Below are 22,894 nucleotides of genomic sequence, written 5' to 3' on the forward strand. Positions count from 1 at the left end.
ATTATGGTAAGTTGCAGAAGAAAACAGATTAAGAAGTATGCTCAGTGATATGTTTGCAAAACTTTCTAAAGCCTTTGGAAGTCAACAATAGAATCAGCTCTTAGAAAGAAACATGACCAAGACAGAAACTGGAAGAGTACAAAAGATTAGTAGTGACAATATCTGAGAGGGACCCAAATTTGGAACCCGGCAAAGAAGAATCTGGTGACCTAGCTACTTGTAGCATGGGAGGAGAAACTACAGAAATAAACAGGAAATCCACAATAGAAGGAAAATAAATACAACAATACAGAAAAGAAAAACCTTCCAACAATAAAAACTTTCTTCTCCCTCGGATGAGAGGAAACAACTGGATTCTTCTGTGCCGGATATCCCATTGCAAATCCCTGCATTGAATATCTGTTAAGATTAGTTAAATTCATCACAACTCCTCTTGGCCTTCCGATGGACATCTGATCAGCTCCAATATGTTGACCACCTCCGCCATGTCTGGTCTGTTTGACGGCACTTGTGACGTGCATATCAAGCCTAATTTCATAACAGGAATAGCCTCTTCTGCAGGGAAATTTCCTTGGAGCCTGCCATCAATGCACTCCTCTACTCTGCCTTCTTCTAATGCTCCTCTGACCATGTCACAAAGAACCACAACATCATCTTCCATGTACTCGACAGGCCTCTTCCCAGTGACCACCTCCAGAACCAAAACCCCAAACCCATACACGTCACATTTCTCAGTTATCTTTACTGTTTTGCAAGCGAACTCTGGTGCCATGTAGCCAAGGGCACTCTGGATCTTGCTGCTCAAAACATATCGGTCAAGCATTGGCAACAACCTTGCTAGGCCAAAGTCTCCCACTTTGGGTTCGCCTGAGCTGCCGATCAGGACATTGCTAGATTTTATGTTGTAGTGAATTATGTTCATTTGATGCAAATGAGCCAAACTTTTCGCAGTTCCAAGAATTACATTGAACCTGTCGTTCCATGACAGGAAGTTTCCACCTGCTCCATCATGAAGATGCTTATATAAACTACCGCCAGAGACATATTCATATATGATGAGCTGTAATGATGGAGTCCAGTAATAGCCTTCGATTTCCACAAGATTATCGTGCTTCACTTTCCCCAATTTCTTAACTTCCCTTTCAAATTCTTCTTGAGACTTGACAAGACTTGAAACAGTGAGCTTCTTGATTGCAACAGGCCGCCCATCTCGAAGAACTGTCCTATAGACTGCTCCAAACCCTCCGCGACCAAGCTCACAGTCCTTGTTGAGTAGAGCATGTGCACCAGTGCTGAAGTCAGGCTCACCTGAAAACATGACAAGCTTGCCGGAGTTGCCATCTGTTGTTGGGGAATGGCTGAAATCATCTCCAGCTGATAACGCGAGGGCTGCTGGTGAATGAGTTGTAGAAGATCGAACACGGAGATTAAGTACAGTGATGGCAATCACACCAATGACAATGACAGCAGCTGCAGCAATGGCAATGAGTGCAGAAATACTAAGGATGATTCTTCTATGACCAAGATTTGAAGATAATGTTCCTGGTGTGGTGGAGTCAGAAGAGGAGTTGGGATTGAGGACAATGGGTTTCGGAAGAACTGTTGGGCAAGACTTATTAACTGCAGAGCCACAAAGAGATGGATTGCCAGAGACAGAGGAAGGGGAGATGGTATTGAAAAAGGCGCCCGCAGGTAGTTCACCCTGGAGGTTGTTGTGGGAAATATTGAAGGAAAGAAGGTTGGGAAGATTGGCTAACTGCTTGGGTAGGCCTCCCGTGAGGTTATTGAAAGACAAGTCCACATTTTGTAAGTTGGTAAGTTTGGCCATTGCTGCAGGTACTGGGCCATTCAGTCTGTTCTGTGATGCAATTCTGGAGAAATCAACCAAAAGAATATATCAAAAAACAAGAAAAATATGTTAGAATGCAAAAATAGAGTAGGACTTGGATTACAACCCCATAACAAAATTAGTGACAATGAAACCTTTGAGCTAGTAGCTAGTTTTCAAGAAGGAAATAGCAAAAATCCAGACTAATGTGGTATTACACGTTATCATCAAACAAAAGTGGCAGCAAGAGATTTCACGTCTTCATTACTTCCCAGAAAATTAGTATGCAATTCATTAACATGAAACAATCTCAAACAACAGAAAAATATATCTCTGTACTTCGAAATCAAATTGCAGTACTTGGAAGTTCTCACTTCCCAGTATGACCAAAATGTCTACAACATGAAAGATAATATTTAAACATACTATGTAAAAGTAGACTTCTTAAGTGCAAACACACATGAATCCATTTCGACAATGAGCCAAAGAAAAGTTTTGTGTGCAAATTAGTTCTCAGTTCTAGGTTAAGGTAAATGCAGAATTTCTCAATAACAAGCATCCAAAATGTATAAATGAAACCTGGATTCGTGCGTGAATCCCAAACTACCCGTTAAAATTAAAAAAAGTACGAGACCAGAAATGAAATGTAGAGCTAAGAGAACTTACAAAGTGGTCAGAGAAGAACAGTTCCCTATTGAAGTTGGAATTTTTCCCGTGAGAAGGTTATTTTCCAATCTCAATTCCTTCAACGAAAAAGCCCCACCAATTTCCAGAGGGATGCTTCCACTGAGCCGATTCTCACTCAAATCCACATTGTCCAGGGCCTTCAACTCTCCAATAGTCACAGGAATAGGACCAACAAGAGAGTTACCGGAGAGGTTCAAACTACGTAAACTGCTTAAGACCCCAATGTCAGATGCAATTTCACCAGAAAATTGATTAAGGGATAAATCCACGACTTGCAGATTTTGAGGCGCATTTCCAATTGAGGAAGATACAGGGCTATTTGCGCTTCCACTTAGTTTTTTCTCTGAAAGTGAAACTTCCTCTAAACCCGCCTTGAATATCCACGCAGGAAGTTCACCCGCCATCGAATTCTTACTAAAATCTAAAGCCACAAGGCTTGTGCAATAAGCCATGGACTTGGGTAAGCTCCCAGTGAACCCATTTGCAGAAAAATTCAACACCTTTAAAGCCTGAAGATTACCTATTGAACTTGGAACTTCGCCCAAAAATCGATTGCCAGAAAGGTCCAAAGTCTCCAGGCTCTTCAACTCTCCAATCCACTCAGGAATCTCTCCGGCAAATGAGTTCTGGTGCAGATTTAGATAGCTACACAGGCTAAATTTCTGCATTGTCTGAGGAAGGTTTCCAGAGAATGAATTCTCGCTGAGATCAATGGACCTCAAAAGCAAGCAACTTCCAATTCCATCTGGAACTTGCCCAGTAAACCGATTCTTCCCCAAATTAACTGCTCGCAAGTTATTCAGTCCTCCAATGGCCTTTGAAATTTCACCTTCCAACAAATTATTAGACAAATCCAGTGATCTAATCCCATTCAAGGACCAAATCCCAACTGGAACCGAACCCGAAAACTGGTTCAACGACAAGTCAATTGCGGCAAGACTCGCACAAGAGCCCAAACTCTCAGGAATTTTCCCGGAAATTTTGTTCTTGGCCAAAGAAATCGTTCTCAAAGACCCACATTGCCGGAAGAAGTCTTCGGGTACAGGACCAGAGAAACTGTTCTCGCTCAAGTCAAGTGCTCGTAGGTTGTCGATATGAGCAATATTAGGGGTTAAGCTTCCGGTGAGATTGTTCTTGGAGAGGGACAGCTTTCGCAGAGACTGTAACTGGAGGAGGCCTCGGCCTATATGACCCGAAAGAGAGAAGTCGTCAAGACTGAGCTCAATGACCCTGTTGGATCTTGGATGGCATTTCACGCCATCCCATTTACATGGGCTATCGTCGTCTTCGCTCCAAGTTGCTAACTTTCCTTTTGGATCTTGAATATCAGCCTTGAACACTATCAGCCCCAAGACGTCGTCGTTCAGAGATGGGTTCAGAGATCTCCCAAGAACAGGAGCTAAAACAAAGACGGTGAATAATACGAGCAGCGGTTTCATGCTTAAAAATGCTCGCATTGTTTGGTGCTCAAAAGACCACACTAGAAAGCCATGAAGAAATTTAACCGACCCAGAAGACCAGACAGCTCAAAATCACCGGATGTGAGCTTGAAATGCTCAGATTTTCAGCACAAACAAAACCAAAAGAAAAAGGCCAACTTTCTCCAACGGCTAGATTTGGTGGTGCGAAAATAACAAAATGAGCCAAACTGTCAAAGTAGAGACTCTAATGCTCCAGAAAGTGGCGGCATTAGCAAATGAGAAACCAGAGAAACCGAAAATGGGTCGAAATGACAAAAGATTCACAGGTATGTGAAGTGTTTCAAAAAATACCCTAGAAATCTCTTCACAGTGTAAACAGTTGAGCTGCAGAGCTCAAACAGTCAGAGTAAAGTCACAGAAGAAACTCTGAGCTGGTTCGATCTGTGAACCACCAAATGCCAAAATGGCCGGAAATTCGTCGGAACTTGTAGCACAGAGAAGCTCCGGCGACGGAGAAGAATTGGGATTCCGAGAAAGCTCGTAGAAAAAGCTTGAAAATGTAGGGGATTAGAGGGCTCTCTCCCTCTCTCTCCCTCTCTCTCTCTCTCTCTCTCTCTCCCTCCCTGAGCGTTGAGCCTGAGAGTCTTTTCTCTCTCTTTTTCTCTGTCTGTCAACTGTGTGTAGTCTTTTAAAGTCTGATGAGCTCTGAAAAGAGAAAATTAAATCAAAGTTTCTATCTTTATTAACGGCAGGGCGGGACCGGCTTGGTAGATGGGGGTGCTATTTATTACATATTGGACACGTGGCGTGATCCGTAGGGTGCAGGGTATCCGATGTGGCACACACCTAGTCGTCGTTATCGATGGTGCTTTTGACGTGGAAGGCACAAGTGGCGGTAATTGGCGATTGAGCGCTTGGAATGTAACTGAAGAACCAACTCAGGAACCGCCCCTGAAGTTGGCTAAATTTACGCTTCTGACATACAGCTGCTAAAGCAATCTAGGAAAGATGAAGGTTCAAATTAGGTAGCATGGCTAATTAACTCTATGGAATGTTCATTCATTCATGTTATACTTTCAGATAACAAAATCATGTTTTATTTCGTGAGGTGAATGCTTACATCAATCGTTCACGTGTGTAAAAATGATTAATTGTTAATCATTGCACTTTAACATAAACTCTATTCATAAAGTTTTTAGAACTCGAGTGATTGAGTAGATAGTTTGATACTTAATTATAAAAAGTTCAAGTGTCTCTCCCTCCCTCCTTTGACTAATAAGAAGCATTCATATTAATTAATGCAGTTGAATTATGAAAATAACTATATAATTAGTACCAAAAAGTTAAATGTATCTTAAATTTCTTCAACTATTTTGTTCTTTTGGCATGGCTTTTGACTGGGAAAGGAGTTGACATAATTATAGACTACCCCATACATCTATATTAATTATGTTTCTTCTTGCCTTATTAATAGAAAAAACGACAGGCTCATTCATGGTAAATGGGGTTACTGTAATCATCTGGTGCAGTGCAGAGGGTGAATTTGGAAAGTTGATATCACAAACAGAAGGGCTAGCTGTGCTGAGGAAGTTAATTGGGTGTGGATAGTGGAAAACATTGAACAGAGAGAGTGAAGGGGCAAAAGCAAAGCAATAAAGGCAATTAAGTAGGCTGGTGGAGGAGGTGGGTGGTGTAATAAAGAAAAGGTGAGAGAGAGAGAGAGAGAGAGAGAGAGAGAGAGGTGTTGTGGTGGAGATTGCAGGCCTGTGTGTGTGTGACAAGGACTCAAACTTTCTTTGCTTTTGATCTTTCTTAAATTCTAGTTCTGTGTTTAAGCCCCTACCCTACTTCTCAGTCTCTTTATTTTTGGTTCACATACATTATAAATGCACCCCTGCATAATTTATTTTTAACCCAACTCTTGCATCCTGCAGACTTTCACACTTTCCTGCTGCTGCAGGCTGCAGGCTGCTGAACCCCAACAGAGATTGCTTTCCCTTCAAGATGTGAAGGTTTCATAATTTAATATATATTATGCTTGCATTGCATGTTAAGCCATGTCACGGGGGAGGGAAATATGCCTACCAACTACCAATTAACAACACAAATTTTAATAAGAAGAAAAACATCCATGTCACTGATTTTAATTTCCCTTTAATTTTATCTCAAATTTTAATAAATATTAATGGGGGGTGTGAAAGCAAGTCATATCCAACCATAATATGTACTTCTAAAGCAATTTGGTTTTGGCGTCTTTAGATGCAATTAAGCCATTGATTATGGGCTAATTAAATTTAAGCTGCTGGGTTGTTCTCTTCTCCGTCCCTCAAGCTTTCATTGGACCTTTGCTTGCACTTGCACACGCACACAGAGCCAGCCAGTCTAATCAACATTTCAGAGTTTAGGGTTTTAGAGACTTGGAGGGGCACTTTGTGTTGTCTTTTTGCATTGAGGCATATAGCCAACTTCTTTGCTCAGAATTTGGAACTTACTGTAGCACCAAAAGAATAAGTCCATTCTGCACTACAAATTTTGGGCTGTCAAGCATGTTGCTTGCTGCAGCTACTGCCGTCTCTCTCTCTATATTCACCTTCAAACAGCAATCACAAACGTGGTATTGTTCCTCTCTTCCTCAACATACCCAATTTTGTGATACATAATTAATACAACTAATCCCAATACTTAGAGGTAAATACATGTATGTAATGACATTTAATGACCCTCTTTCTCAGTGATTATGGCTTAAAAAAGGGTAAAGGTGAATAATGAACATGTGGCCAAGACTAAATGGCAAGCACTATTGCCAAAAACCCTAAAGCTTGTTAGGTGCCGTTAGGGCAATTTTTTTAAGTGGTGGTTGTGAATTCCAAAAAGGAAAGAGAGGGTATGGAGAATTTCTCACTGTGCCAGCTGCATGTCAATTCTCTTTATCTGACTTTTTCTCACTGGACAGTAAAACGACATGGTCCAACTGATGCATCTTTCGCAATTTTACCCTTACGTTTTTAACTTGCTTTTTTTCTGTGGTGTGCTTTTGTTTTGTGTTTATTGGTCAATCAGAATTGCCGGGTTGGCAGGAATTTCTGGGCAATATACCGGCAGCCTGGGAAAGAGAAGAGGAAAAAACTAAAAGGAAGAAGACAATGCATGAGTGGGACCAGTTTTTTTGAATATTTCAATGGAGGGACTGTCCATAGTCCATAATGGATTCTTTCTTCTTGTTACCCTTTGAATTTTCTCCACATGAATACTAGATAGAAAGAAAGGCAAAATAATGAAAAGCTAAAAAAGAAAAATATGAACAATGATGAGTTATTATAGTCATGATTATTTTTCAAATAAATGCCATAGATTATAAAACATTTTACTTGTATCGCATCATATTGTTAATGATGGGTAAATGTGAATTTCATTACAAAAAAAAATAGAGAAAATTTTGCATGCAATGTCATGCATGTTCATCCCAAACTAATGAAACGAGATGATAATTGCATATGTGGGTTATGTCAATTGACTAATGCGGTGTGCCTGTCTCATTGCACTCGAATTCGAGTAGTTAGAATATAGCTTCGTCAGCTAACAAAAACAGAGATGAGATGATAGTTGAGGTCCTCATTCTTCAATCCAACAGTCCATATAAGAGGTTCATATATGCCACCCTTATTATAAAATTTCGCAAAACTAATAACAGCACCAAGACTGATAGCTCAAGAACTTGAAGCCCAAGTCCAGGATGGTTCAGAAATGACCCATTTACCCGATTTGTTATGTTTTTGCTTAATGGGTTATTTGTGCTTTTTGATGGGCCATGTTTGTTTGAGTCAGAGCCCAAAGGAAGCCCAAAGCATCTAAAAACCAAAAACCCTATATCGTAATTGAATTGCCCTCTGAACTGAGAGAAGTCTGAGCTCCGATTCTGAAGGAAAGAAATGGCAGCTAATGGAAGCACCAGCCTAGACAGAAAGCGATTGATAGCTTCAGCTCTATGCAAACACTTCTATTTAGATCCTGTAAGCAATCAAACCCATCTCTCTTAAATTTGCAACTAAAGCTTCAAGCTTTCTCCTTGGTTTCCTTTTTTGCTTTTTTTGTGGGATTTTGATTGCTTAATCTTAAACTTGGATTCTGCAGAAAACGTTTCCGGAAAACATTGCTGAAGATGAAATCACGAGTTTCTATACAACCATCTTGAAGTCAGCCAAAAACGACGCCTCAGTGGAAGTGCAAGATGGGGTAAAGTTTTACTGCCTGAACATTTTAGTTATAATGGATTTCTGGCAACTTTTATATCAATAATAAGTAAAGACTTCATCTTTTTGGGGTTGTAGGTGCTTCAATGGATAAGATATGCAGACGGTTTTCCTACAGATCCCCAGGCATTCTTTGAAGTTCTCAAAGGGTTAAATGATACCTTGGCTGACGTGTCTGTGCTTTTGGGAAATGGTTTCACACCCTCTGAAGCTGATGTTATTGTGTTCGCTGTGGTGCATTCTTCTGTGGTATGGATTGTTGTTGTTCACTTTCAATTGTTGAATTAACTCTATATATATATGTGCATGCATGCATCTTGTGTGTGATGGATCAGTATTGTTTTGCATTTTCAAAAATTTTGAGTGGTTTATTTGCAGATTGGCCTTTCGAATTCAGATAGGCAAAAGTTGCCGCATCTATTGAGATGGGTGGATCACATCCAGGTATGCATATCCTTTATGTTAATCTTTGATTAAGTTTATTAGAATCTGTTAGCAACACTTATCGAAAGCGTGCCAGTGATTTTCTTTGAAATAAAGTACGATGCGGTTACAAACTCTGCTGTCATTAGATGCAGAAATAATGAGCTACTTGTGTTATCATTTCCCCATGTACCTTTCATAAGTCTTATAGTCAACTAGTGCTCACAATTTTTTTCTCCCCCAGAACAAGGTGGATTTCGGGGACTTACTTAAGAAGATAGTGATAGAGAAGGTTCCATTTGACTTTCTAGTAAGTAAAATTTACTAATTATTCTGAATTTCCTGTTTCATTCTTTACATCTCCGAGCCCTGATATTGCTCATGTTTTCTTGAGAGTCCCAAAGTTGACCTATATTACTCTTGAGAAATAATTGTCCTGTATCCTTTGATTATCACGTATACAGAAGTTGTATGCATTGCGGGGAGCAAAAAGTGCAGGTAAGGTGGAAATAGATTCAAATGCAAAGAAGACTGTTCAAAGTGCAAAAAGCGCAGACAAGCCAGAGGCGGACCTGAACACAAAGAAAAGTGATGCTGAGGTTTATCCTTTTAAAATTTCAGTTATTCTTTCTGTTGTGTACAATCAAATAATCTTTCTTGTTTCTATAATGAATAATATCTTACTTATAATTTTTGCAGCTGTACCTACATGCGTATATTCATATACTTATATATGCATGCATCAACTATAGATGATAAAAGGTCCTCAATTTGTTCAAGAATGTAAAAGCTGTTGTTAAATTCTTTTAATACTTCCATTTTGTTAGAATATCTTGATGATTTGGATTTCCTACAAAAAACAATTCTAGTAAACAGCACGCGTGAAACGATTAACAGTACCAAACAGTGTAATAGACTCATGCAATGAATTCCAAGATTGAACTACCATAAGATGCTTTCAATCTGAAACCACCTCAATTCTTGTACTATTCTTGCAATTTCCCATATTGTTATATGAGATATCTACGTAAAGTACTTGAGCTGCATACTTATACTTTCAGTAACAGTATTTCCCTTGATCAGTTAGCTAACCGACATTATATCTTTCCATCCTCGTTATGTGAGTTTATGGTTGGGTTTGTGTGGTAGAATTACTACATCCAAACAATGCTTCTATTTCCAGATTTCCTTCCTGGACATTTCTTGCCCAATTACAGTGTATTATTTTCTGAAATTGTTAGATAAAGGCTACAGGAGATAAGAAAACAGATAAGAAAGCTACTCAAGAGAAGAAAAAATCTCCAGAAACAGAGGCAGTTGAGAAAGACAAAGAACTTAGTGTCAGTTTGTTGAATATACAGGTTGGCCTCATTCGCAAAGCTTGGAAGCATCCGTCTGCTGATAGGTATGCACGAGACATTTTTTTCTCTTCTCTTCTAAAGCCAATTGACAGTACTTGCAACGTAGCTATCTTTGCCTCAAGATTTGGACTCTGAATATTATTGTACATCTATAAGATGCAATTCAGTCATAACCCTTGTTTCAAAACATGATACAGTTTACTGGTTGAGGAGATTGATGTTGGAGATGCTAAATTGCGACAAGTGGTCAGTGGCCTGGCAAAATATTGCAGTCCTGAGGAGTTGACGGTATGATTACTGCTTGATCTTTTGGAAGTAGATAGTTTTTTTCACTTGGTTTTTTTTTGCATGGGTTTATATTGATTTTCACCTTTGTTAGATGAATATTCACACTTTCTGATATATTTTGGTGTTTGCATGCACTATGCAGAACCGTAAGGTTGTGCTGATTACAAATGTGAAACCTGGAAAGTTACGCGATGTGGCGTCAGAAGGACTGGTATGTGTTTCTTGTCATTTGCATCATAGTACTCTCACTTCCGGTAATCAAAATCGTGCCTTTATTTTCATATTTTGTGTTCAAATCTTCAACTCGTGAATAAAAAGTGTTTTCAAGTTTTTGCTCCATCCCTTCAAATGAAACATTTATAATCTCAATGTCCATTCTCTATAGTACAAGATTCCAAATCTGTACCATATATGGTCACAGCTTATGAAGAGTCTCTTTTAGTGAAAGCTGAATTTTTCTAGAATAAGCTTCTGCTAAACAAATATGAAGGTATGGGTTTCATTTTTGTGCATGTGTTCAGGTGCTATGTGCTTCTAATGAAGATCACACCCGTGTAGAGCCTTTGCTCCCTCCAGAAGGAGCCAGACCTGGGGAACGTGTGTCATTTTCTGGGTAAGTTAGCTGAAACTACTTGGAGCTTGAACAAATATTTTCATTGGTAACTTATAATGCAAACATATTTGCAAAAGTGAGGGCTTTTTATTTTATTAAATGTTATATTGCAAATGTGCTGGTAGAGTATTTTTGCACTTATGGGAAGCTTTCTAGCTGGTTTTGAATTTATTCAATCCTCAATTATAAAGGTCAAAGTAACCTAATTTTCCCCTTACATAGTCTGTTAAAACTGAGAATCACAGCATTGCTTTTTTGAAGTTCTAGCCCACCATTAGGGTTGAAAAAATATCTGAACCATCATGGTGCCCCCTGTTTTTGAATTTGATTGAACTAACAACCAGGGTTGTATGTGTGGAAGAAAATAACAAATTTGATGGAAAAACTGGAAGTTGCCTACTCCTACATTTTATCAACAAATAGACATGACTTTTTTAGAGTGACCTCATTTGCCCCCATGTACTGTCTATATTCATTTGTTCAACACTAACTGCTCTTTATGGTTATCATCATTATTATTATTATTATTTCTCCCAAACTAATTGACTCTTTGGACTAGTTGTTTCTCACATACACTTCTTTTTATCCAGGGTTGATGGAAAGCCAGAAGATGTCCTCAACCCAAAAAAGAAACAGTTGGAGAAGATCACACCGGTATGTTCTTTTTTCTTTTGGTTATGGCTTTCTGGATAGTGTTCAGTAGGGGACAACCATAGTTGTGCTGCAGAATTTATACAGATTATTCACACCTCCTATGGAACTTGTAGTCCACAAAATTACTGCTTAGCCAACCATTAAAAAGTTCACTTGAAAATTCTGAGGTTTCTGGGGGTGATTTAGTCTGATGATTTGCAAGATGCTAAAGGTTTTTGGATCATCATCTGTATAGTAGTCAATTGATTCCTGAATGGTGGCCAATATTACCACTTGAGTGACAAAAATACAAGGATCTAGTAGGACATGAGTTATTACGGTTAGGGTGAATTAGTCATATTGTCATCCACTCTGCATTTATTCCTAAAAAAATTATGATGCTCAAAGTTGGGCATGTGAATCTCATGGGTGTTTCATTGTTGCAGCATCTTTTCACTGATGATAAGGGTGTGGCTACGTTCAAGGGTATTCCTTTTATGACCTCAGCCGGGCCTTGTACATCATCCATTCCCAAGGCAAGCATCAAATGATGATCTTTGGCCCATCCAACACAAATTGTAACTCACACTTTTTAAGGATTTTCTCAGCAATGCATTAGTGGCCCTCATTTGATGAGAAAATATTGTATGGAAATGCAGGTTCATTTTCCTTTTTGAAAAAAGAAAAAAATGTTGTAGTGTGGCTAGTGTCATATCAAACAGGGTTCATGTCGCCTTACCCTCCTATCAAATGCTTTTACATGCTGTTGCAATCAATTGAAAATTTTCACAATGCCATGTGACCGTGTGACGGTCGAACTAAAAAAAATTAAGACTTTCGTGGATAAGAGTACTAGTACTAAGCAAACTGAGTCATTGCTCACGTTTCTCCATAAAGCCAGCAGCTAACTCATAATCTCGTAAGGTAAGGAGAGTTACAGGACAAGTGAGGCTCCTAAAACATCAGAACAAGTTACAGAGGGAAAAAAAGAAAAAAAGGAAAAAAAAAAGGAAGTCTGGTTTTGGAAGCTGCTACAGAATCAGACAGATGATGCTGATGTTGCAGTGTGCTGTGGTGGCCTAGAGATACCAGTCTTGTCTGTAATCTGCTCTTGAAAATGTACCTAGTCAGAAAAATTTGTTGTTGCTTTGTCATTGACAGAAGAACAAAACAAGCAGGCCTGGAACACATCAACCCTTTTGATCTTATCCATTAACTAAAACAAACTTGTTTCCTACACGGGTAATGTTTCATTTCATATATGCCGCACAAACACCAAGTTTTTAAACCACATTTTATTTATGGAAGCAAATCTTATCTCTATAAAAGATGTGGTTAATTTATTTTGCAAAAAAAATGGTTGAAAAGTCTCACTGTGTGACCCGTGGTGCAATTATCTGTCGTTTTGAGCAATTGAGAGTAAATAGCAAAGTGAGTCAGACAGACAGATCAGAACACAGAACAAAGATGCTGTCGTTTTATATGGTTTGTTCGTTACCATTACGTATGTATGGATCATTCTGCACAGTTTGCTCCTAGAGATTCTGTATAATTTCCAAGAGTCAGATCAAAATCGGATCTTTTGGACATTGGTGGCGCCAAAATTTGATCCACCAGATAATTCGTATAGTAACTTTATCCCCCTTCCTTTGACCAGTTAACTCCAAGTAACCATCAATTTTGGTGTCTTTCATTTTTCATTTTTTCTAGTTGGAATTTTTTTTATGGTGGAAGATTTACCTACTTATAATAATCTCATGAGGCCATATACAGCAACCCAAAATTGAATTGATGGTTAAAAAGAAGCACTAGTTGAAGTTTCATAGAACAACAACCGTTTTAAATAACATTTTATGCTGTTAGCACCGTACCGGTCTGTTTACTGTTGAGAGAGAGAGAGAGAGAGAGAGAGAGAGAGAGAGAGAGAGAGAGAGAATGTATTCCAAAAGGGTATAATGAGCTCCTGGTTATTATGGTATCAGCAGCCAGCAGCAGTGAAAATCTGGTAGAAATGAATCAAATGACATAATGCAGCTGTATTCATGCAGACTTCTGATACGTACCGATTTCTACACACACAAACAGAGAGAGAGAGAGAGATGATGTGGTGGGACTTGGAAGAAGGGAAACTGGGGACTGAATCAAATCAAGGTAGAAACCCAAAAAGGATCACGAAATATGTGTGACTGGATACTGATTCTGATTCTCTCTCTCTCTCTCTCTCTCTCTCTCTCTCTCAATATCTTCTAAAATTCCTCGCCCACCAACAACAACAACCTATCCTTTTCTTTAATACAAAGCATTTACTGTAACTTTATATAAATACAACCAAACCCACCACATTACACATTATATTATACGTTCATACATTTCTTATGAGTTTGTTTTGTTTTATAGCGCAGGTTAATTGCTATTGTCAGAGAAGTCGTTTCGTTTTCGGTCTTGTGTAATTAATTGCGCGTCTTTTATTGCAACTGCGTTTATTAGTGCCTTTTCTTTCTTCCTTTTTGCTGTCACGTAGCTTTTAATGTTTAGACTCTGCCCTGCCTATTGAGTGGTGGGTGAGGCGTTATTGTTGGGTTTAAGACCTATGGAGGCTTCTTCGGCTTCATCTTCATCTTCATCTTCATCTTCAAAGGGTTTCATGGAAAATGTGGAGCAACCCCATGTTTTGGCTGTTGACGACAGTATCATTGATCGCAAACTAATCGAAAAGCTACTCAAAAATCTGTCTTGCAAAGGTAACAAACACTCTGCATGCTGCAAATCCCTCTGTTTTCAATCTGTTTTCTCTGTATTCTCATGCTAATCTTCATTGGACACTGGTTAATGATTGTGAGGGATTTTGGATAATAGAAGGATTAAGAAGACTTTTTAATGGAGAACTAAGTTAACATAAACATTTTTCAAAGGGCATAATGTATATATATAAACCAGAGTTTAGTTATATAAATGCATGTCCTATTTTTCCTTGGTATTATGTAGTTTAACAAATGACAGTGTTCTTCAATGGGTGCAGTGACTACTGCAGAGAATGGGCTAAGGGCGTTGGAGTTTTTGGGCTTGGGAGATCATCAAAACAGTAGCTTGGAGGGCAATGTGAGTAACTAAAACTATATGCTCAGAGAAATTTGATCTGTACCTTAAACAATCAATAGAATAATAAAATTAATCCCCTTGTATAAACTTGCTGTTTGTTGGTAGTTATTTAATTTTAAAGATTTTTACTAAGAAGAGTTCTGTAATTATTTGCAGATCTCAAAGGTGAATCTGGTAATTACAGATTATTGTATGCCAGGGATGACAGGCTATGAACTACTCAAGAAAATCAAGGTATTGTGGCAAACTCTTCGAACAATTACCTCAGATTTACATTATTTATTTATAGTATCAAGTAAGGTTAAAGATATGTTCATGATTTCTTAACCCCTTTGACCATATATGCACATTGCATGTATTTCCTTTTTGCATACAGGAATCATCACTCATGAAGGAGGTTCCAGTGGTGATTATGTCATCTGAATACGTACCGAATCGTATTAACAAGTAAATGAATATAGTTTATGATGTGTGCTTTCTTTTGTTCTTTTCCTTTATTTTTGGCACTTTTAAGTTTTTTTGTTTCTGCTCAACAGGTGCTTAGAGGAGGGAGCTCAGATGTTCATGCTAAAGCCTCTCAGACAGTCGGACATAAAGAAATTGAGATGCCATTTGATGAAATTGGAAAGAACCTAAGAAAAAAAAGTTTATAATATCCCTCGTGACATAGAACTTAGAACTCTCCTTCAACTGCTAATTTTGTAACCTTTGGCTTTGTTTTGCTCAGAACTTGTTATCTCCACCTTTGCATTATTGTATGAGGCATGGAGACACTTCGAAGTAACATTCATTTTGTTTGAGAATCAATTTGCCTTAGAAAATGGAAAGAAATATTTTCCATTGCTTTTCCTCTGATGCTTTGCTTTGCTCATTGTTTTAACATAGTATTGAACATGTTACGCAATTTCATACAATGAATATTATTACCAGAATCATCGACAGCCTCAAACACAAAGGAAAAATCGACATACGAAAATTGGAGTCTAAATTCAATCATTGTTGTTCAATAATTTACAAAGAAAAAGCTAAAGAATCATGAGGATGTACAATCAAAATTCCTAACTGCAGCAATTCTAAATTGACGGAATTTGGACTCTTGTAGCACTTGACATATGCCAAATCCCAAATTTTCTACATTTCTAAACATGTTCTTCTCCCCAAGGACCCCAACCTTGATCTTCTGCAGGATAACCAGGAAAACATCGCGCATGATTCACTTCCTCATTGGATACAAGACCTTGAAAGTAAATCTCAGGTACGTGCAATCACCCGTATAAGGTAAACTGGATGTTTTTTTGCAACCTTGATCTTCCTTGAAATGTATATTTACACAAGAACCAAACAAAGTGGTGATTGATTGATGAGGCGTATCTGATCCCATATTTACCGCCCAAATTCGTGTTTTTCCACATAGGATCTGACACCAAATATAAAAAGAAAAATGCAGCAAAACTTCAAACTTCTCCACCAGCAAAATAAATATTGCAAAGTCAATCCCAATATCATGAAAACTCGTGGAAATGTCTGCGGTGGTGGTGATGGTGGTGGTGGCGGTGTCTGCACTCATCCAATCCAAAGCACCGCATGACAGGGAAGCAAGTCACAAACATGCATCTCCCTATCCCTCTAAATATTGAGGACACTGCAAAGCAATGGCATGCCCTTTTCGGATTGCGCAGGCGTTTCTTCTTTCTTCCATTGCTGTTAGAATGATCATGGCCCTCACAAGGACAACGTTGATGCTTGCCCATCACCTAAGCAACAATCACCTAACAAAAAAAACAAAAAAAAAGACCAAGAATTCGTGAATATTAATCCAAAACATGACAACCCAAGTGCATCAAAAAGAAAAAGAAGATCAAAGTTCAGCGCTTTTTGCATACCTTGAAAACTTGTTGGTGATGGGTGAAGCCCTTGTTTTCTCTCTTGGGTTGACAAGAGAGAATAGAGAGAGAGAGAGAGAGAGAGATTTAATCACAACATGTGATGTGTGGCACTGGCGTTAGATTTAGAAAGGTAATGGGGTAAAAAGAACGAGTCTTGAAATGGAACCTTAAAAATGATGGAGTTTAAATATTTGATGGATGTGATTAATTGTTGTAAGCCAGAAGAATATTCGTTTTGATAATAGTGATGAGGGTTTTTCTGAACTAGGAAGCAAAGATGGGAGGAATGGCTTTTTGTGCTTCTTGTTTGCGCGTTGTGTGTTGCTTGCGTGTTTGGCTCTCCATCTTTTGCTATTAATTATAGAAAATTAGTGCTGTTCTTTTCTTTGCATTTCTTTCCAATGAAATTGGGATGCTACAGCTGAGCGCTGAGTCAATTTTTTCTCTGTGATACAATATTATTGATTCTAGTACAATGAACTATGAGATATGCCAGGCCAAGCCAAGCATGTGCTCTGTCAAACTTTTGAATTGAACATTCCATTGGATTAAGTGACCGAAATCTATAAAAAGAAGAGAAATTTCTATTGTTAGATTGAATTGATATTGACGTTGACATATCACTTGACAGTCTTTTCGGATGTTTATCTCTATATAACCATAATAATCGGCCGACTTAAAGATTAAGTTGAAATTTGAACAACATGCATGTATAGAAAAAAGTTTTTAAGATGCATTTTTTTTTCCTTTTATCATGTAACAAGAGAACTGTTATTAGCACTCTAAAATCATTAACATTCACTCATTTTTTTTAATTTAACAAAATTAGTTGATTTCCTTGAGTTAAGCATATGTATTGCAATGCAATAGAATGTAATAGTGGACTTAAATTTTGAACACTAAAATCTATATGAAATTGACAAAGTCGAAAGTTAGTTAAAGTGCAATTCCCATAATAGTTTTAGATTTATAAATCATTTGATGAAATATTAATATAAGGGTACAGTTGATATTTTATCTACCAACTTGGCAACTACAGTCCTAAAAAATATTCAGTCTATCCACCATATAATATAAGAAATAAAAAAAAATAAAAAAAGACAGCGGATAGAAAAGTTCCAAAAATTGTTTTGAACTAGAAGCGAGGGACCAAACGCTCATTCTCAGTCTCACCGGGAAACAATGGCGGCGCTGTTAGAGCCACCGCCACCATTTCCGCTTCTTCCTCCCAATTCAAACTCAACCCGTCCCATTCCCTACAATCTCAAACTTGGAAGGCCAGCGAACTCTTCGAACAAGCCCGCGCTTCTTCTCAGCCTCCACTCTCCAACCACCACCACCACCACCACCACTCCTTCTTGCGCTGCCACTCCCGAACAACCCGTATCCGAATCACCCGACCCGGTTCCGGGGACTGCTTTGGTGCGGACCCGGGACCGCCGCAGAGCTGTCCGGTTAGCCTGGGAGAAGCTGGTCCGGTGGTCCAGGTCCTGGCGCTCCAAGGCCAAGACCGATGTCCTTGAGCGCACTAACAAGGTCTGCCTACCCTTTTCCCCAATTTTGCGTTTGGCTTTCGTAGAATTACAAAATCTTTCATTTTTCACTTCAAATTAAGCTTCTTTAGTATTGGGTTTTTGACTTTTTAGGTAGTGGTGCTTGGAGGTGGGTCTTTTGCTACGGCCATGGCTGCCCATGTTGCAAATAGAAAAGCCCAAATGGAAGTTAACATGCTGGTGCGTGATGTTCAAGTTTGTCAGTCTATTAACAGCAACCATTGTAATCGGTAAGGCCATATCTGCATCCATCCAGCATTCACTTTTATGCATAACACTCTTTCGGAAGCTATCTTTTCTTCTGATATGTAATTGGTTTTTCGTTCTTCACAGTAAGTACTTCCCAGAACACAAGCTACCAGACAATGTAATTGCCACAACTGATGCCAAAACTGCTTTGCTTGGTGCTGACTATTGTCTTCATGCAGTCCCTGTGCAGGTTTGTCAGTCCCATCCCTCTGTTTTCTTATGAATCCCAGTGCATGCTATATTTGGATTAAGCCTTTTCCTATTAGAATATGAGTCTTTGACAGATTGGTATACTGTTTAATTCTCATATTTGGAATATACTTTATTCTGGGGCACGTACCTGAATCTTTGTCTGTGACATTGCAGTTCAGCTCATCCTTTCTTGAAGGAATTGCAGAACATGTTTATCCAGGCTTGCCCTTCATATCAGTTAGCAAGGGCTTAGAGCTCAATACGTTGAGGACCATGTCTCAACTCATCCCCCAAGCATTGAACAATCCTCGGCAACCTTTCATTGCACTATCAGGGCCCTCTTTTGCTCTGGAGCTGATGAATAAATTACCAACAGGTGTGTGGAATAAGAAATAACATTGTTCCATTGATGCGTTCAACTGATTCATGTTTCATAGGTACTAATCATGATTTGCTCTTACCTTTTGCTTTTCTAGCAATGGTTGTAGCGTCAAAAGACAAAAAGTTGGCAAATGCAGCTCAGCAGCTACTAGCTTGTAACTATCTAAGAATCAGCACCTCGAGGTTGTGGATCTTCACTTCAGTAAACAGCTAGATTAAGTGCAATTAAGTTTTTTTCTATGTATATTTGGTTTTGGAATGCCTAGTCAGCTTGCATATCTAAGTCTTCCAATCTCAAATAGCATGGATCCTATGTGTAATGAGAATAAATGTTTATAGATTTAAGTGGACGGACCCAGCTCATAACCTCTGATAAATTCCAGCGATGTCATAGGGGTAGAAGTTGCAGGTGCTCTCAAGAATGTGCTCGCTATAGCTGCAGGGATTGTGGATGGGATGAATCTTGGTAATAATTGTAAGACAGCTCTTGTTGCACAAGGATGCTCAGAGATAAGGTGGCTGGCTACCAAGGTACCTTATTTTGATAATTGGTGTTTTATGTCCCTGGTTGTTGCCTTGGTTTCTACCTTTTTCCTATTTGTCTACTTGTTTTGTAAATTGTAAATCCCATACTGTTGTGATAACTTATTAGTATATATGCTTTAGCTGCGGTTCTCTCATTGTTTTTCCCTCCAATTTATTTCCTGAAGATGGGTGCGAAGCCGACAACAATTACTGGTCTATCAGGAATTGGAGACATTATGCTTACATGTTTTGTGAACCTTTCCAGAAACAGAACAGTTGGGGTTCGTCTTGGATCAGGGGAGCAACTTGATGATATACTAAGTTCCATGAATCAGGTGCTTAAGCTTAATGATGTTTTGATGTAGCTGTTAAAAGTTGAAATTGTGCTCACTGATGTGGCAACCGGCTGTCTGTGTTTTCTAGGTGGCAGAGGGTGTATCAACAGCTGGAGCTGTGATTGCACTGGCGCAGAAATATAATGTAAAGATGCCAGTTTTGACTGCAGTAGCTCGAATTATCGACAACGAACTGACCCCGAAGAAAGCTGTTCTTGAACTGATGAGCCTCCCTCAGGTCCTTCTCTACTCCCTCCCCATTGCATAAGACAAGAAGAAGAAAAAGAGTTGCAACCCTGCTTTAGTTTGTTGTTCAATTTAGAGTTTCTTCCGATACATGTTTGTTATTCATTAGATTTTAAATTTAAATTGTAGGTTGAAGAAGTCTGAACCACCTATGGACTACTTCCAGAAAAGAGGGTTTTTGCAAATTTAGGCATAGAGTGTTCAGCATACAATGTTTCTGCAGATTTTTAGATACAGCAGAGTTCAACAAAAGGTGAGATTCATTCTCTTTGTGCTCACATCCCACCAAAATTTGAGCAGGAGAGCAATTTTGTGAATTACTGATTATACTTCTCCAGAATTTTTCAAATTGAGCAATTTAAAAGAGAGGGTTTGAATCTTGTTGATCTGATCTAATACTTGTGTCTGAATTACTTCTTGCCCAGAGTAGATAGAAATCATGAGCATCTGTTTTTCTTTTTTTTCCAACTGAAGCTGAAGGTATGCATTTTCTTTTGTATGGAATTCGAGATTACCAACAACAAATAAGATGTTAAATTCAGAGTTGAGTTTGCTGCATCCGCAGCAGTTTTAGCTTCTCTTTCACACGAGCTCTGGATGCAACAAGTTGGTCTCTGCATTTAACAATTCTCAAAAAACATGGCTCGGAAACATTCTGGCCATTATCGAAGTAACATGATTCTTGACGTTGACCACGAACCCGTTGTTTTAGATTAGACGCATAAAATTTCTGTCCACCATTTTGCCCATATGAAGATGGCCATGGATGCAACAAAGCATATTAAGAAAGTTGACTTGACCATATAATTCCTTGAGTCAATAACCCTGTGGATCATTGTGTTTCTTATAAAAGAAAAGATAAGACACTCTCTCGTGGGGGTGGATAACAGAAAAAACAAAACAAAGACTTGAAATAGTACAATACAACCAGCAACAAGCAGAGGCAACATAAAACTCTTGAGTTAAGAAGTTCTCGTCTGCAAAGTAGCAAAGTCTTCTCAATTATCATCATTGATGTTCCTGTGGCCAACGCTACAAACCAGTAAGTTGTGCACTTCCCTCTTCAAACCAACAAGCAGTTGCCTAAGGCTGTTGCTGCTTGTGCTGTCCCCAACTGCTGTTTGGTCTTCGTCTTGCTCTCCCTCTGCCACACCAACATCAGAACCCAACGCCACCGCCGACTCAGTCGGATTCCCACCCCCACCTGGCGAAACTAGGCTTTCGCAGTACACGGTCTCCTGCAACCAATGCTGTGCACCTCGGATGTCAACATGTTCAAATGTGTTATCTCTTGTATCAAAGGTAACAAACCTCTCCCCTCTAACGCTCATCAGCACAGCTCCCTTCTCAGTATAGCACAAGGGCATGTATCGAAAAGAGTCGAGAAAAGGGTCTCGTCCCGGGATCCTAGGAAACCTCGAAGTGGTGATGATCTTTGTCCAATTCTTGTCATCTTTGGTTGCCCAAACATGAACATCACTCAACCTCCTAGTGTGCACCACACAAAGCCAGTCTTTCATAGCCCCAATCCATGATATGCTCTTACAACTCTCATCAGGTGGAGGCAGCACCACCTTAAACTTCTCCTCAGCCAAATCAAAACGCAGAATCACGCATCTCGAAGCATCATGATCCTCAGCCAGCCAATACAGCCCACCATTCACCTCAGTTGCCTGAAAAATGTGTTCGATGAAAAAAGGTGGCGTGTCCTCATCTGGGATCTTCCTCCAACAATTGGTTTTGAGCTCCAAGACCTCAACTTGAGGCTGGTATCCAGGACATTTCAGCCGGCAATAGTTGGATGGGACTCTGACAACCTTATAATCATCGATGGAGGCGTCAAAACCCAAACCAAGCACCTCCCTCGTACTTCGGAAATTACAAGGAGAAGGGAGCTTCCTGTACTCTTGGATTGATGGGTTGTAAATAACAGCCATGCCTCCAAACCCATCATTGATAACCAAGCAGAGCAACCCATCAGAGTGACCCTTTACATAATAAGGCAAGTTTCGAACCAGAGCAAAGTCCAGCTCCACTGTCTCAACAACATTGTTGTTCTCAGAGACCATGGACAAAAGGGTATCACAATAACGCGACAAGATGATGCGGGTGCTTGTTCCGAGGTCGGATTGAAACTGGGATCTGTTTAGTTTCAGATGGGTTCTTACGAAATTTGGGCTCGTGATCAAAGAGCACCACGGTTTACAAACGCACCTGAATCGGACCAGAGATTTTGCAGGCAGTCTCTTGAGTATGTCGGCGACGATGTCTTCAGGAAGCTCCATTTGGTTTGGGTTAGGGTTTGGTGGTGGTGGTGGTGGCGGTGGTTCGGGTTTGATGTTTATTTCTTCTTCTTCTCTGCGGTGGTTTGGTGAGGTAGGCATCTTAGCATCTGTGTGTTTTTTACGCATCTCTCAATCGCTATCTAAAGTTTGCAGCTCTGATGGTCAGGTTCTTCGCGTGGCGTTGTGTAAAGCAGCCCATCTGTCTCTGAAATCTCACAGGACCATGTGATGTGTGTGAAGGATAATAATTGGGCTTCGTTTCTTTGTGCCGAAAGCCTTACCGTGTTTGAAGAGCCAGCCAGCCGTACACTTGTTGCCTTCCAATCCAATCCAATCCAATCAAAACAGTAAACTTTGGTGAACTCTTCTTCTTCTTCTTCTTCAAACCCTTTGTTTTGATTTTTCTCACTCTGTGTTTAAGTTAATCTGGGATTTGATGGTTGGTTGGTTGGTTAGAGGTTGAATCCTTTTCAGCATACATCATAACACAGTAGCTAGCTAGTGCTTTATTGCTCACAATTTCTTGGTGATGGTGGTTTCTTTCGCTACTCCACTTGTAATTTGTTTGTTTGTTTTTTTTTAATCACCTTTTTTGTTATCCTTGGAATAAACCAAGGGCCTATGGCAATCTGCCAAGCA

The 22,894-nt window shown here is 39.3% G+C and overlaps 5 protein-coding genes and 1 long non-coding RNA gene across 7 annotated transcripts; 3 read left to right on the plus strand and 3 right to left on the minus strand.

The window, feature by feature from the left end:
* Positions 51–4,629, minus strand: LOC18784643 (probable LRR receptor-like serine/threonine-protein kinase IRK). The gene is made up of 2 exons (XM_007220216.2): positions 2,495–4,629; positions 51–1,871 (listed from the first exon to the last, which is right to left on the minus strand). Exons 1-2 carry the CDS (start codon positions 3,970–3,972, stop codon positions 422–424), a joined length of 2,928 nt encoding a protein of 975 aa, XP_007220278.2. The 5' UTR covers positions 3,973–4,629; the 3' UTR covers positions 51–421.
* On the plus strand, positions 7,824–12,296 carry LOC18786826 (probable methionine--tRNA ligase). Of its 2 annotated transcripts, none has more exons than XM_007218038.2 (12): positions 7,824–7,946; positions 8,068–8,169; positions 8,265–8,435; positions 8,565–8,630; positions 8,854–8,919; positions 9,074–9,208; positions 9,851–10,014; positions 10,168–10,258; positions 10,401–10,469; positions 10,780–10,871; positions 11,462–11,525; positions 11,951–12,296. In XM_007218038.2, exons 1-12 carry the CDS (start codon positions 7,866–7,868, stop codon positions 12,053–12,055), a joined length of 1,206 nt encoding a protein of 401 aa, XP_007218100.1. In that variant the 5' UTR covers positions 7,824–7,865; the 3' UTR covers positions 12,056–12,296. The 2 variants fall into 2 exon arrangements, with proteins under 2 accessions (XP_007218100.1, XP_020413806.1); XM_020558217.1 differs by having other exon boundaries at positions 9,857–10,014.
* LOC18784715 (two-component response regulator ARR17) lies at positions 14,016–15,443 on the plus strand. The gene is made up of 5 exons (XM_007219167.2): positions 14,016–14,245; positions 14,524–14,603; positions 14,760–14,837; positions 14,980–15,050; positions 15,140–15,443. The coding sequence occupies exons 1-5, from the start codon at positions 14,095–14,097 to the stop codon at positions 15,237–15,239; spliced, it is 480 nt and encodes a 159-aa protein (XP_007219229.1). The 5' UTR covers positions 14,016–14,094; the 3' UTR covers positions 15,240–15,443.
* LOC109947089 lies at positions 15,561–16,857 on the minus strand. Its single transcript, XR_002270079.1, has 2 exons — positions 16,487–16,857; positions 15,561–16,372 (listed from the first exon to the last, which is right to left on the minus strand). It is a non-coding gene; the product is annotated as an uncharacterized LOC109947089 (long non-coding RNA).
* LOC18785778 (glycerol-3-phosphate dehydrogenase [NAD(+)] 2, chloroplastic) lies at positions 17,383–20,474 on the plus strand. Its single transcript, XM_007219774.2, has 9 exons — positions 17,383–18,025; positions 18,136–18,272; positions 18,376–18,481; positions 18,658–18,859; positions 18,960–19,047; positions 19,248–19,395; positions 19,575–19,724; positions 19,813–19,962; positions 20,100–20,474. Exons 1-9 carry the CDS (start codon positions 17,672–17,674, stop codon positions 20,112–20,114), a joined length of 1,350 nt encoding a protein of 449 aa, XP_007219836.2. The 5' UTR covers positions 17,383–17,671; the 3' UTR covers positions 20,115–20,474.
* Positions 20,752–22,754, minus strand: LOC18786385 (putative F-box protein At3g16210). The gene has a single exon (XM_020556655.1). The coding sequence runs from the start codon at positions 22,379–22,381 to the stop codon at positions 20,969–20,971; it is 1,413 nt and encodes a 470-aa protein (XP_020412244.1). The 5' UTR covers positions 22,382–22,754; the 3' UTR covers positions 20,752–20,968.

The sequence above is a fragment of the Prunus persica genome, chromosome G2, assembly GCF_000346465.2.
Source record: "Prunus persica cultivar Lovell chromosome G2, Prunus_persica_NCBIv2, whole genome shotgun sequence".
Taxonomy (NCBI): Eukaryota; Viridiplantae; Streptophyta; class Magnoliopsida; order Rosales; family Rosaceae; genus Prunus; species Prunus persica.

Bases quoted from the DNA above. Each gene is read 5' to 3' on its own strand.
- LOC18786385 (XM_020556655.1), bottom strand. From the start codon at position 22,381: ATGCGTAAAAAACACACAGATGCTAAGATGCCTACCTCACCAAACCAC.
- LOC18786826 (XM_007218038.2), top strand. From the start codon at position 7,866: ATGGCAGCTAATGGAAGCACCAGCCTAGACAGAAAGCGATTGATAGCT. The intron at 10,259-10,400 runs GTATGATTACTG...TGCACTATGCAG, and splicing joins GCAGTCCTGAGGAGTTGACG to AACCGTAAGGTTGTGCTGAT. The intron at 10,470-10,779 runs GTATGTGTTTCT...GCATGTGTTCAG, and splicing joins ATGTGGCGTCAGAAGGACTG to GTGCTATGTGCTTCTAATGA.
- LOC18784715 (XM_007219167.2), top strand. From the start codon at position 14,095: ATGGAGGCTTCTTCGGCTTCATCTTCATCTTCATCTTCATCTTCAAAG. The intron at 14,246-14,523 runs GTAACAAACACT...CAATGGGTGCAG, and splicing joins CAAAAATCTGTCTTGCAAAG to TGACTACTGCAGAGAATGGG. The intron at 14,838-14,979 runs GTATTGTGGCAA...TTTTGCATACAG, and splicing joins AACTACTCAAGAAAATCAAG to GAATCATCACTCATGAAGGA.
- LOC18785778 (XM_007219774.2), top strand. From the start codon at position 17,672: ATGGCGGCGCTGTTAGAGCCACCGCCACCATTTCCGCTTCTTCCTCCC. The intron at 18,482-18,657 runs GTTTGTCAGTCC...GTGACATTGCAG, and splicing joins TTCATGCAGTCCCTGTGCAG to TTCAGCTCATCCTTTCTTGA. The intron at 19,725-19,812 runs GTGCTTAAGCTT...TGTGTTTTCTAG, and splicing joins TACTAAGTTCCATGAATCAG to GTGGCAGAGGGTGTATCAAC.
- LOC18784643 (XM_007220216.2), bottom strand. From the start codon at position 3,972: ATGCGAGCATTTTTAAGCATGAAACCGCTGCTCGTATTATTCACCGTC. The intron at 1,872-2,494 runs GTAAGTTCTCTT...TGATTTCTCCAG, and splicing joins TGTTCTTCTCTGACCACTTT to AATTGCATCACAGAACAGAC.